The 14,417-nt window shown below is 40.9% G+C and overlaps 1 protein-coding gene across 6 annotated transcripts in view; it reads right to left on the bottom strand.

Annotated features, from left to right (window-relative positions):
• COL4A4 (collagen type IV alpha 4 chain) overlaps window positions 1–14,417 on the bottom strand; it is a 131,602-nt gene that overhangs the window by 104,885 nt on the left and 12,300 nt on the right. For 5 of the 6 annotated variants that reach the window (XM_053904232.1, XM_053904231.1, XM_053904237.1 and 2 more), the window contains exons 3-5: window positions 8,505–8,657; window positions 5,275–5,317; window positions 1,264–1,341 (exon numbers count right to left, since the gene is read on the bottom strand). In XM_053904232.1, coding sequence (XP_053760207.1) covers window positions 1,264–1,341; window positions 5,275–5,317; window positions 8,505–8,560 — 177 coding nt within the window. In that variant the 5' untranslated portion in view covers window positions 8,561–8,657. Of the gene's footprint in view, window positions 1–1,263; window positions 1,342–5,274; window positions 5,318–8,504; window positions 8,658–12,579; window positions 12,889–14,417 lie in introns of all 6 variants that reach the window. The other variant, XM_053904233.1, reaches the window with a different exon arrangement.

Here is a 14,417-nt window from a genome sequence, read left to right as displayed (position 1 = left end):
ACTTGAGTAACAGGCTACACCTCTCTGAGCTTTGATCTTCTGCCTTGCAAAGTCGGCACGCTGAGATAGTAAGAGAGTAGTCATGAGGAGTCAGGGACCTAAAGCGTTTGGAGAACACAGATGGTGTGTGGCACATAAGAAGCACACAAGAAATGCAGCCATGCACAATAGATGCATACAGAACACTATGCCCATGTGACTTCAATAGGTTCTATCCAAAAAAGAGTCTTGTAGTCCAATGTCTGGATATACCACTTTAGATAAGTTTAAACCAGGTTTCCCCCGCCTCACTACACTACTTCTCAGAGCCTTTAAAATGTTTATATGTTGGGGCACCTGGCTCAAGACTTTGGCTCAGGTCATGATTTCACGGTTTGTGGGTTCAAGCCCTGCGTTGGGCTCTGTGCTGACAGCTCACAGCCTGAAGCCTGCTTAGGATTCCCCCCACCTCTCTCTCTCTCTCTGCCCCTTCCCTGCTTCACTCTGTGTCTTGCTCTCTCTCAAAAATAAATAAACATTAAAAAAAAATGCTGATATGCAACCTGAGTTTCAAGATGGCGACCTAGCATTTACCATTTGGCAAAGGACCCTTTTTGCATAAGGCAGTTCACAAGATTAGTGTGGTATGAAACATTGGGTAAATCACAGCTTGCACTTCTAAGCTTGATGCCTAGTGTAATAAAACTGGGACGGCTTATCAGAATGTACATAACTTTCACTGTAAAACAGAAACATTGACAATTATCAGAACATGCTAAGATCTGGGACTACTTAACGTTAAGTATTCACAATGGCTCAAATTTCAACATGCTGCCCATGTTGACTTTTTTCCTAACATTTTACTGTGGTAAGGACACTTAATATGAGATCTGCTCTCCCAACCAATTTTTTAAAATATGTTTTAATGTTTGTTTTTGAGAGAGAGAGAGAGCAGGTGAGGGGCAGAGAGAGAGGGGGACACAGAATCTGAAGCAGGCTTCCGACTCTGAGCTGTCAGCACAGAGCCGGACACGGGGCTTGAACTCATGAACTGTGAGATCATGACCTGACCGAAGTTGGGCGCTTAACCGACTGAGCCACCCAGGTGCCCCTGCTCCCAACCAATGTTTCAGTGAACATGACATTATTGTTGACTCTAGGTAGACATTCTACAGCAGATCTCTAGAGCTAAACCCATCTTGCATAACCAAAACTTTATGCCCGTTGATGAGTAACTCCCCATTTCTTCCTCCCACTGCCCATACTGATTTTTACATCACTTACCCGAGACCCTTTTTCAGGAAAGCACTGGCAAACTGAGCAATCTCTTCCTCCGCAAGGCCCAATAAACTTCTTTCCACTCTGGAAAGTGAAGCATCTGGTTTAGTAAACTGGTATTCCTTGCTTAGCTGGGTACATGATATTTAACTTATAACAAGCATCTCGGTTTACCTAACTCATGGGAATTCCACAGTATACCTTTACCTTGGAAACCTCGAAAAGAAAACACTCATGTTGATACATAAAAAGGCAAAGAACTTCCATTGCGGCTCGATAAGAGTGTGAGAAAAATAAAAGTTTACGTGAGCTGGCATTGAAAAAAGCTCCCTTCTGAGGCCACTTTTTTTTTTTTTAACAAGAATCTTCTGTGATATCCTTCTCCTGGCAAGACCTCATTTACTAAGTTGTGAATGATCTTAGAGTGTAAACTATATGATTAGGAAAACTGTAAGGACACAATGGTGTCTCACTTCAATTATAAACTTGGCTGCTTTTCAGGACGCTCTTGCTTCCCCTCCATCACCATCAAGTCCTTCCTGGTCACTGCTCCCGTCACAGCCTTGGATTTTCACGCGAAAACTGTTTCCTGCAAACTGCTAAAACTCCAAGATGGTTCCTCTAATGTGTCTCTCAACCAGAAAGCTCCTGAACTTGAATAAGGTGAGCCCTTCCCCACTTCTCGCTAACCTCTCTCCAACATTCTCTTTAGAGAGTTTCTCCACAGTCACATGTTTTCTTAACTTTCATGCTTCTTCCAAACACACACACACCACACACACACACACACACACACACACACACCACACACACCACACACACACACACACACACACGCACACACACACACGCTCTTTAGGAAGAATCAGGCCCTTGTTCTCACAAATCCTCATTGTCTATATCCAGAGTCATCTGTCACTTCAATACAAAAGCATAATCCCAGAATAACTGTTTCCATAAGTAGATCCCTTAACAACAAAACAGCCACCATGATGCACCTGCAGTGACAATGACAATGAACACTGACCATTCCTTCAGAGCCTGGGGCGGTGGGTTGGGAAGAAATAGTGGCAAAAACAGCTCTAGATGCTACGAGCTGAGAGTGTGGACAGGAATATCAGAAAGGCACCAGGGATATACTTCGCCTAGTTCATGATCTTGCCTGGTCCAGCCCTCACTGTAACACTTATATATTACCCACACATTTCTATGACTGATAGATCTTTTACATTCAAGGCTATAAACATGAGTCTTTACACCAAAGCCTAATGGGGAAACATAAAACATTTGAAGCAATACTTAAAGTTCAGTTGGAAAACAAATATGTATACCTACACACCAATGTACATAAGTATGTACGGAAGGACATACAAGTAGGTGTACATATGAATACACACATGTGTAATCATACACATATATATGAATATGTGTATGGGAGGAAAAAGGATCTATCCCGAATGTATTTATTTTTCAGTCACACAACTTAGACCTCTTTTTTCTAGAAAAAAAAAATATGCTCAGACACATCCCAAAAGAAAAATCTTTAAATTAAGCATTAATAAAAAAAGACATTTTTATAAACAAAATTCTTTAGAGTCATTGAAAGTATATAAGAATGTGAACCTTTACAAGAGTTAAGTTAAAAAAAACTGTATTTGAAGTTTCCGAAATAGATGCCTCTTGAGTTTTGAGTCACATTGTTATCTATGAATGCAGAACCATTAAGTTCAAAACTCTGATAAGGTGAAGAAAAAAAAAAAAAAGGTTAAATGCCCAGGTCCAGGACATCGTGAAAACACTTTAAAGCAACTGGTCTGAATACTTGGGTTCATTTAAGGTTGGGACTCATTACTATGTGTTCAGTGAAATATCAAAACAACCAGAGAAAGAAGGTCAGTTGATTAGCTGGCTTCATAATAAAGACAAGTTTGTTCTTTTATTGTTTTTTTTTCTTAATTGTGCCAACCATCACAGAGATGTTTGTAGCATCTGAAAATTACATTTCAGGAAAGAATTGGTTTAAAATAAATTAACAGATTCTAATTAAAAAAAAAAAACAGAAATAGTCACATATAAAGCTTTGGTACTGATAAAAGAAAAAAGCAAAAGGTAATTTTAGGCTCTAAGAAGTTTTTGTACGTTAGATATAGCCCAATAAATACCACTTTAGGGGAGGCATTCATAGAGGGAAAATATATGCCACAAAAACAGACTGTATGAACCCATTTGGCTCACACCAAGGCAACATTCAAAGTATAAACCATATTCACCAGAATACACTGACATTCTCCAAAACTAATGTCATTCTTCAAAGAGGAAAAAAAAGAAAAGTTCCTGTTTTAGCCTGTTTTTTAAACAAACGTATGTTGAATAAAATGTTTATGAGGTACGTTATTAATTTCTAGATTAATAACTGGTCCTACATTCATACCTCTATTTTCTATTTGGAAAAACAACACTTGCATATGATAAAAAATTCAAACAGGGCAAAAGAGTATAATGGGGAAAGAAATTTTCTTTTCCAGCCCAGGCCCTCCCATTCCCTCACCTAGAGGCAATCACTCTCCTCAATCTGTTTCTGGGTAGTTATGAGCACTTTCACACCAGGAACACATATGCACACACTCACATACACACACGCGCACACGCACGCACACACACACACACACACACACACACACACTTTTTGGTGATTTGAATCTTGTTTTATTTTTACCCAAATGGTATATTTCTCTGTACCTTGCTGCCTTCACTTAGATGCCTTCAAAGTCATTCCAAGTTAACAGAATGGCTCTTCTCACATGAAGTACTTGTTTAATCTGTCCTTCTTGATGGGCCGTTAGCAACCTCCCTTCGTTACGAAACACTACAATATTTTTGTGCGTTTTCTTTATGCGCAAGTCAGTATAAACATATATAATAAATTCCCAAAAGGAAACTTCCTGGGTCAACAGGATTACGCATTTGAAATTCTGAAGGATAATGCCAAATTGCCTCCCATAACTTTTGCCATCAACTTATATCACTATCTTTAAAAGACAACTATAGTTCACTATCTTTAAAAGACAACTATAGTATCACAAATTTGGTGTGAAATCTCTAATATCTCCGCACAGCACAACCTGATAGGAGGGTCCAGGCTAGACGAGTCTTTGGTTCAAGAATTTTTTTTCCCACGTATGGAACATAAGAAACAAAGGAAGTGAAATTTAAGACTCTGTAGGCTCTTCTAATGAGGCGGGGGGGGGGGGGGGCGGAGAGTATAATACAAAAATAAACTTAGAGAAATCAAGTAAAAAGAAATCCAGACACATATATCTCAGTGTGTTTCCATTCTTACTTCAGATGATGCTCTCAAATGCATGGGACTAAGTGGTACACAGCGTATCATCCTACTTGGGGAGAGCTTCTGATTCCTCTCTGGTCCTGACCAGTAGGAAAAGGAGAACAGAAAGCAACTTTCTATTTTGATTTTCCTTGAAAAGACCCATGTTAACTGAAATCACAGAAACTGGAATGGGTAAATCCAAGCCAGAGAGGATGACAGATGGGGACATGCTCACTAGGGTGACTTAACCCGTTCAGTTATCTCAAGATCTACCTGAGTTACTGGCAGTCCATAGTGTGATTTCCCAGAAATGTCTGGGGTTGGGTTTAATAACTCAGATTCCTCAGTGGGAAGCAGAAGAAAGAGATCTTATTACAGAATATTCTAGGCTTATCCTTCTCCAGAGTTAAAATGTTCACATGTAATCTTGTATTTCTTGATTTAATCTTGAAGTAGGCCAGCCGCTTCCAGCCCCCCTTCAAATAAAGATTTTAACACAGGGTAGTGTTATAAAATGAAGAAATCCCCAATACCTGGGCAATTTGGTAAGCAGTTTTGAGTGTGGAAAAGAAACCTTAGAGTTCACCTAGTCCAGCCTTTCATTTTACAGATGAGAAAACTGAGTCCCACAGACAAAAAGGCTTATAACAAGAATAATGCATGCAATCAGAGCTAATTAACGTACTTACCGCATATACGTGTTGTACAGAAAACAGGATAAGTATAAGCAACCTACAAAACAGCAAAAATGCAGATGAACATAAACTGTTCATTTTCATGCAAAACAAACCAAAAAGAGAAAGAACAAAAGAAGAAATTCCAGAAGGCTTTTTTTTTTCTCATAGGCCACTGTCATCAGTGACAAGATAAATGTTACTCTCTCTCTGCTTGTCATCATTATCTTCCCTCTTGCTAATCAGTCAAGAAGTACTCACACCCCTTTAGTGGGGTCCTCACTGGGATGGGTACCCTGGGGACACTCTGAAGGTGAGACTGGATGGGTAGATGAGGGAATGGAGACGACTCTCTGAATGAAATGTAGACGAGTGAGGGAAGGAGGCGGCTCAGTGTATCCTGGATGCCATTAAGTGGAACCAACTGGAAGGAGGGAGGAGGGAAGAAAATCTAATGGACTGGGGAGATGATTTGGAAAGGAAGGAAAATAATATGAATCAGCTAGGGAAGAGTTAAGTGGTTCAGGGTCTTGTAAGCGAGGCAGAAATCCACTGGGGATAACATCATAACTATAAACAAATTTTAACAGAGAAGAGATACAACCATAAAAGACCATTGTTATGGACCAAATGTTTGTAGCATCTCTCTGCCCCCCCACTGCCCACAAATTTATGAGTTGAAATCCTCACCCTTTATAATGGTACTAGAAGGTAATGCCTTTGGGGGGTGATTAGGTCACAAGAGTGGAGTCCTTATGAATGGGATTAGTGCCCTTTATACAGGGACCCCAGAGAGCTCTCTCTCCCCCTCTTTCCACCATGTGAGGACAAACCAAGATGTTGGCAGTCTGCAACCTGGAGGACGCTCTCACCAGAACCCACTGCACTGGCACCCTGATCTCAGACTTCCAGCCTCCAGAACTGGGAGAGAGATAAATTTCTGTTCTTCGTAAATCCCCTGGTGCGGTGTTATTCCAGGAGCCCAGTCTGACTGTGACAACCACTAAACATTCACATACATCTGCCTTGGGCTTATATTGGCCAAAGAGCTTTCATATTCATCATGTCATTTAATTCTTAAACAGCTCTGATGGATTTGGGGACTCAGGTCACATCATTCCCAGGGATGAGAGGAGAGCTGCGGTCCAGCCAGACTCAGGCTGTGATTTCCCCGCCAGCTCTGTCCTTTTTTCTAAGTAGAGTTCTCTGCCTGAAACCCACGTCCTAAGTGAGCCTTCTTTCTCCACACTGTCCCCCTCTCATGCTGAAATGCTGAGAAACATTATAGAAAGCTGCAGAGTCGTGCCTCTGGACGAGACCCAGACTAGGAGATTGGGGACTGGGGCAGGCCGAGCCCATGCTTACTGGCTACCCCACCGAGGTCTTCCTTCTCCCCAACCCTGCTGTTGGAGTTCATGACAATGCCAACAAAGGTAAGGTTGGCATTTCAGTGAAGTATCTAAGTAATTAAGAGAATAAAAAGTTGGAAGATGTGTTAAACATGGGATAAAATGTTTTAAGTCAAGTATTTATAACTACCGTTTGCTAATTGGGCCCTTATCACTTTGGACATTTGTAAATAAGTACATGTTACATTCCATACTGGTTTTGGCCATCCCCATATATATAGTCTCATTAAAACTGTAGTTAGGGATGGGGATGCCTGGGTGGCTCAGTTGGTTAAGCATCCGACTTCGGCTCAGGTCATGATCTCACAGTTCATGGGTTTGAGGCCCACATCAAGCTCTGTGCTGACAGCTCAGAGCCTGGAGCCTGCTTCGGATTCTGTGTTTCCCTCTCTCTACTCCTCCCCCCACCCCTCAAAAATAAATACACTTAAAAAAAAAAAAAAAGCTAGGGGCGCCTGGGTGGCTCAGTCGATTAAGCGTCCGACTTCGGCCCAGGTCATGATCTCACAGTTCGTGAGTTTGAGCCCTACGTTGGCCTCTGTGCTGACAGTTTAGAGCCTGGAGCCTGCTTCAGATTCTCTGTCTCCCTCTCTCTCTCTGCCCCTCCCCAACTCATGCTCACACTCTGTCTCTGCCAAAAATAAAGAAACTTAAAAAAAAAAACAACTGTAGTCGGGGCATGTTTTTTCCACATTTTGCACAAAAGCAAACTGACCCAGAAATGTTGGGCAATGTCCTCAAAAGCTTGCTGGAAGGGGGCAAGGACGGATGCTGTTCGGGTCAGTGCTCAACCTCTCTTGTCCTTCCTTTGCCCTGTCCTCTGATAGTTCCTCCTGCTGCTGTGTGTATTGAAAAAAAAGCAATTCTTTTTTTCTTTTAAAAAACCATTAAAATTAAGACTATTTTGCAGTTTCCTCCCCATCCACTCCAAATAAGTTAGACTCTCCTGTAGTCCTGAAACAAATCCATTCTTCCTACCACTCTCTCATGCATACATATTCATCAGCCTCAAAACTTTTCTTATTTTTCACTATTTAAGACGTTGCTGTCTTAACTCCCACTGTCTTTTTTGGTCCCTTCTGACAATAGCATGTTAGTTTCCTACCAGCCCCATAACACATTACCAAGAACTTGGTGGCTTAAAACCAACAGGAATTTGTCATGTCATGATTCTCCAACATGGGTCTCACTGTTGAAAATCAAAGTGGGGGCAGGGCTGTGTTCCTTCTGGAGGCTCTGGGGGAGATTCAGTGTCCTTGTGTTTTCCAGATTCTGGAGGCTGCCTGCATTCCTTGGCCCCTGGTCTCCTTTCCGTCTTCAGAGCCAGCAATGGCTGGTCACGTCCGTCTCATCCCTGTGACCTGTTTCCATTGTCACATCTCCTTTGCCCCTCACCCTCCTGCTTCCCTCTTTCACTTCTAAGGACCCTTGTGATTATACTGGACCCACCCAGATAATCCAGAATAAGCTCCCTAAGGTCAGCTGATTAGCAAGTTTAATGTTATCTACAAACATAAATCCCCATCACCTGTAACAGACCGTATTATCAGGATCCAGGGATTAGGATGTGGATACCTAAAACCTCGTAAGAGGACAAGAATCCGCAGCCTTTAGATGAATGTCTTTCCCATTGGCGATGATGTGGGTGTAATTCAGGGAGAGTAGACAGAACTGGTGTTTAATAAAAATGAATCACAAAATAGCAGGCATAATGGATAGGTTTCTGGAACACTTTGGCCTCTTGACACATGAAACGTTCAGACAATTCATAACTGTAAAACCAAATTTAGGAGAAATTATTAAATATAAGCAAGTTATCACGCGGAGGACACTCACCAGGGATCTGTGGCTAATGGCTTGATCCACCTGAATGAGCACCTTATTGACGCCATGTGCCTGGGTTACTTCACAGTCAAGTACTTAAAAAAAATTCTGTCAGGTTTCTCTTCTCTTCCAGAAGACTCTCACTTGTAAGTGGGGTGCTATGTCCTAGGTTTAAAGTTTGTATATGTTAAATATAGATACATCTCTTAAAACACAATATTCCTTATAATGTTGGAAATAATTACTTTCATTATTCACAGCAATGGAAATATTTTCTAAAGGGGGAGTTCAACTTTTTTTGACAAAACAATCTTAGTGGTAATAAAACTGAATAAATACCAATTTTTATTCTTAGAAATAAAAACACTCTCCAGTTATTTGTGTCATAAATATATTTTTGAGAAATGAAATATAGATGTATATAATGCTTGTATAAAAATTGTTGCTTCATTTTGTTAAGTGGCATTTTCTCCTATTTAACATTTGCCCTTGAAAACCCAAGTTAAAATTCACTTAAGTGCATTTTTTTACTTTTTGGAACTAGGAAGGGGACCCTTTAGTATCGAAACATATACTTTTCACGCACACAGCAAACACATACGAAAATATTTTTATGTCAAATGGTTTCCACAGTTGTGGAAAACACTTTGATGGTTCCTCAAAAAGTTAAATGCAGAATTACCATAAGACCCAGCAATTCCACTCCCAGTTATAACCAAGAGAATTGACACTATATTCATGCATAAACTTGTACATAAATATTCATAATAGCCAAAAAGTGCAAACAAGCAAAACGCCCATCAACTGATGAATGGATAAGCAAAATGTGCTACTTCCACACAAGAGATTTGGCCATAAAAAGGAATGAAAGACTGATACATAGATGAACCTTGAAAACATCATGTTATGGGAAAGACACGTATGGTATGATTTCAGGTCTATGAAATAACCAGAATAGGCAACTCCATGGAGACAGAAAGTAGAGTAGGAATTGTCAGGGGTTGGAGGAGAGAATTGGGAGTTCTTGAGACTATGGAATGTTCTGGAATTAGATAGTGGTGCTGGTTGCACACGAATATACTAAAAAACACTGAATTATGAACTTTAAAATAATTCAAACAGTGACTTTATTTTGTGAACTTTATCTCAAAAAAAAAAGAGAAAACATATGATTCAAAAAATTCTATGTCTTTGATTAAAAAAGGTATAGATATTATATAAAAAGACCTGGCCTAAAGGAATGTCTTGATATTGCAATGTCTTCAAATGGAAATTTTTTTGATATCTGGATAAAATCTGGATAAACTAATTCAATGCTGTGTTTATGGAATACTAGTTCCCCATGTAAGTGGTAGAACAACATTCCTTGATGCAGTTTGAAAGTCAGGTAGAAAAAGAATCACGTTGAGGGACCGGATCATTTCCCATCCCCAAATCCATCATTCAAAACAATGTTTTTTTATTTTTTTGTTTATTTATTTTTGAAAGTGAGAGAGACAGAGCATGAGTTGGGGAGGGACAGAGAGAGACACACACAGAATCTGAAATAGGCTCCAGGCTCCAAGCTGTCAGCACAGAGCCCGACACAAGCCTTGAACTCACGGACCTCGAGATCATGATCTGAACTGAAATAAGATGCTTAACCAACTGAGCCACCCAGGCACCCCTCCACATTCATCATTTTAAATGTGTTTTTTTAGCTGCATACTGGAAGAAAATCTCAATAAAACAAATTATTGATTTAGAAGGAATACACAAATTGGTTTGAATCATTCAAAAGGTACTCGATTGGGGCACCTGGGTGGCTCAGTCGGTCAAGCATCTGACTTTGGCTCAGGTCATGATCTCACGGTTCATGAGTGGGAGTCCCGCATCAGGCTCTGTGCTGACAGCTCCAAGTCTGGAGCCTGCTTCAGATTCTGTGTCTCCCTCTCTCTGCCCCTCCCCCGCCCATGCTCGCTCTCTCTCTCTCTCTGTCTGTCTCTCAAAAATGAATAAACATTTAAAAAAAGGTACTCATTATTTTAAACAGATAAGAAATAGTCAAAAAATTAAAGAAAACCAGGGATATTTACATTTAACCACAAAATAGATACATCATGCAATTAATCTCTACGCATATTGTGATAAAGGGTGTACAAACAGGGATTTTATTAAAATACAGTGTTTTTGCAGTCACTTTCAGACAAGAGTGCCTGATCATGGTCCTAACACTTAGGAGTTTCTCAATACATTTTGTAACTGAATGACCAGATGGCTGGCTGGTTGGGTGGATGGACAGATGGGCCAATCCGCAGAAATCCAACTGGTCTCCCACTAGTGAAAGGACATCGCTAATTGGGAGCAGCCAATGCACCCTCATCACCATGCACTTAGTAAGCTCTGTGACAATAGGGATTTTGTCTCTTAATTCACAGTTATCCCAGGGCCATAATCGTGCCTGGAATAGAGTTGGCGCTTAATATATATTCATTGGATGAATGAATTTACAGAATATACTTTGGGATAATCAAGTGTATTTAACAGAGAATGTAAGATAAGGCCAACTTTGAATACACATGAGGTGCCGGAGAAAGGAAGAAAGAGGGCCATGGAAAGAGGGATCGTTATAGCCTTGGGGGAAGTGGAGAGGCATGGACACTAATTACACCTTGGACTTTCTGCTAAGAGTGCTGGGCACATCAAATCACTTTCTTCACCACAATTCAGTAAGGAAAATATTAGTTCAGTTGTAAAGGAAAACCACCTTGGGTCAGTTTAAGTAACTGGTGCAAATTCACAGAGCTAATAAATGGTAGACCTCGGGGGTTTTGACTCCAGTACGGATCCCTTCTGCCATTTGACACCTAAGCATAGCAGTCTGCAGATGTCTGCTCTGACACTCCCCCTAAGAATGTTTTTTCAGTTACACACACCCCCTTTTCATTTTTTACGAGTTAATATCTAAACACTTTCATCTTCTCTTTCAAGGTGCTAAGAGTATAATTTGGAACATTGTACGTGGTGACTTATAAAACAAAACGAGTTACAGCCCTACTCTGACATAGCCAATGGACCATCATAATCATTCTAAGGATGGTTCTTGCCACCATCAGCTTAAAATATGTGCACAACAAGTTCTTAACCAGCTAGAAATTTTACCTCATTTTCATTCTTGAACTAATATTTCCATTTCATCCCCCACATATATCCTAGTGCAGCGTATTTTTATACTTGAAAATTCTTATATAGATTACCTTACTATGCTTCTCTGTGACAAAAATACGTATATAAATTATTTTTTTTATTCCCTATGATCACAAATCTCTAAGTCGTAAATGTTTTTGCCTCAATGTGTTTATCATTATGATGATAAGTGGTATATAATCCACCAAAACCAAATAAATTAAAATTTTGATAAACAATCATTGAACACATTACAAATGAAATTTTACTGGAAATGTACAATGAATGAATTGGGGATTTCGGTTTCTCAAATAGTTTATTTAGCCCAGATCAACAAATGAGATCTGGTCAAGAAATGAGATGGGTCAAGCAACAGTACTCCTTCCATTATAATTTCTAAAAACTGTAAATTCTAATAAATCTATTCACAGAAACAAGACTTTGTGAATGGAAGGAATTTCTTCTATAAATGCCATGCAGTTCTTTGAACTTCTCCTAAATTGTATGCCAAAAGCAATATAGAATTTATCATCAAGAATCATTTTGAGTGATCTACCACCTGATAAGTCTTACTAGAAACCACCTGGCCCAGGGACGTGGAACCCAAAAGGTGGAATGTTCTCTGTTCTCAGCATCTGCATTTACGCTGCCCAGCATCTGCCTCACAAACAGATCTTGCCTTCGGGGGGCAAAGCGGGGTGGGTGGGGGCAGAGGGGTATGCTTCTCTGGTGAAAACCAGCAAAAGGAAAAATTGTAAAAGGCGCTGGTGAGAACATGAAGCAAAGACCCATCTTCAGACAGAACAATTCTAAGAAAGAATATGATAGCAGTTGAGAATCTGCAAGCTGATTCCTTGACTTCATCTTCCAAGCTGACTGCACAACTCTTAGGAATCATTCTGTCTCCCAAGGGCGTATGTACCTCAGCTTGAAGACCTCTGCTCTCCATGAGCTGCCAGTGGTAAAAAACTGCCTTGTTCACTGTCTGACCCGGAGCAAGCCTTGGATGAGCACGTGCTGAATCCCACACGTCTCTTGAGCCCAAAACTAGCCATGAACAAGTCGTGGAGAATTTATAACTGTTCTCCTAACTAAGTCGCCACGACAGCTGAGCAAGTGATGCTCAGGGCCCATGTGACGATCAGCTTGCACCGTGAGCATCGGTGTTCTCAAAACGCAGTCACACAGGTAATCCACAGCAATCTGAGAGGAGTTTCTTCATTGCGACTGCCTGTGTTAAGAGCATAAAAACTTTTGTCTCAACCGAGCTTCTGACTGCACCAGACAACAAAACAAAAATACTCTCTCGCTCAGAACAGTGTCCTTCTAACCTACCTTCTCAAAAATACATGGCTGTCATCACATAGGACTGGCCAAGGCAGGGAGTTTCCAATGGAGTCTATCATTATTAGAAAAAAAAAAAAAAAAAAAAGCTTTGCAACCGAAAGCGCTACCCCTATGCCACCAAGACATATGCAAACAATGCAAACAGCTGCTTTGGGAGATTGCCTACCTAGGAAACTTCTGCCAAGGTTCTGCACCTTTCAAAGGACATGCTTTAGTTTGTCAACTGTTATTCTCAGGAAGGGAGCATTCTCCAGGGACTGCTGTGTCAGGGCCCACTCAGGTCCCGCCTTCAGCCCAGCTAAGTGAGGGTGCAAGCCAGATTTTCATCAGCCAGCCACGTGGTGGAGGAAGATGACCACCTGACCCAGAGGCAGCCCAACCCAGAGCTTGACCTAGAGCTCTGGCTCAGGGCCGGAGGATACTGCAAATTGGATGGCTCCTCTCAGAGACAGGACTTAGGAAAGAGAAGAAAGGGGCTGGGGGAGGAAGGCGCCCCGAAGGAGAGTCAGACATTCGAAGGCTGAAACAGGTCTAGGAGAAGCACAAGCCTGAATTTAGAGGAAACAGATATCCTCAGTAATCATAAAAAATTGGGTTTTTAAGAAAGGAAAATGTGAAAAGAGAAAGACTGATGGTCCATCAGAGAATGAAAGACTAGCTCATTCCCAAGAGCTGCCCCATTTCTGATGCAGGCTTAGAGTCTATTCCCTTTATCTGAGCAAACTGACCTGTCCAGCCAAGTCTGATGAAAAGCATTGCTCTGCCCCCATAGCTGGTCCCAAGGCTGGACACCCCAACAGGAAGCTCTCTTGGAGGTTCCCCCAGAAGATCTCCCCCAAAGATCCTGGATCTCTGAACATCAGCCTCGTTCAACAACCAAAGTAAGGTCCACAGGCTCTTTCCCAGCCTGTATTTATTTCAGTAAGCTCTAGCTTATACAGCAAATATCATTAGCTTCTCTTTTTCCAACTCCCTGGGCTGATTTTTTTTTTTTTTCACTCCTTTATGAACGTTCCTGGACTCCAATTCCCCTGGGACTCCTCATGAGTCTTTGCTCGATGTTTTCCAAATGCTATGTCTGGGAACAAGATCTGAGACCTTCTAAATCATTATTTCTACTACGGGGAATTTGTTTTCTCTGCAACCCAATCTTGAAAAGAAATACACCCTGCTTGGGTTCTCATCGACCGGGGGATGGGGGCAGGGAATGATCAAGATTACAGGACCGGATAGCAGGAGACTGAGTATCAGAATCTTCCAGTCGCAAAAAGGTAATATAAGTATGATGTGTTTTCTTTTCCAAAGTAACATTAAGTCTTTGGGCTTTTTAAAATAATAATATTTTTATTCTTTCAGTGAAATGAATTCCTATTAACTTAATATCTACACGTTCTTTCTTTTGACCTTCTGACA

Source organism: Panthera pardus, unplaced genomic scaffold (assembly GCF_024362965.1).
Source record: "Panthera pardus isolate Hobbes unplaced genomic scaffold, ASM2436296v1 HiC_scaffold_10, whole genome shotgun sequence".
NCBI lineage: Eukaryota > Metazoa > Chordata > Mammalia > Carnivora > Felidae > Panthera > Panthera pardus.
Note: the sequence above shows the minus strand (reverse complement) of the source record. Positions and strands in the feature narration are given on the sequence as shown.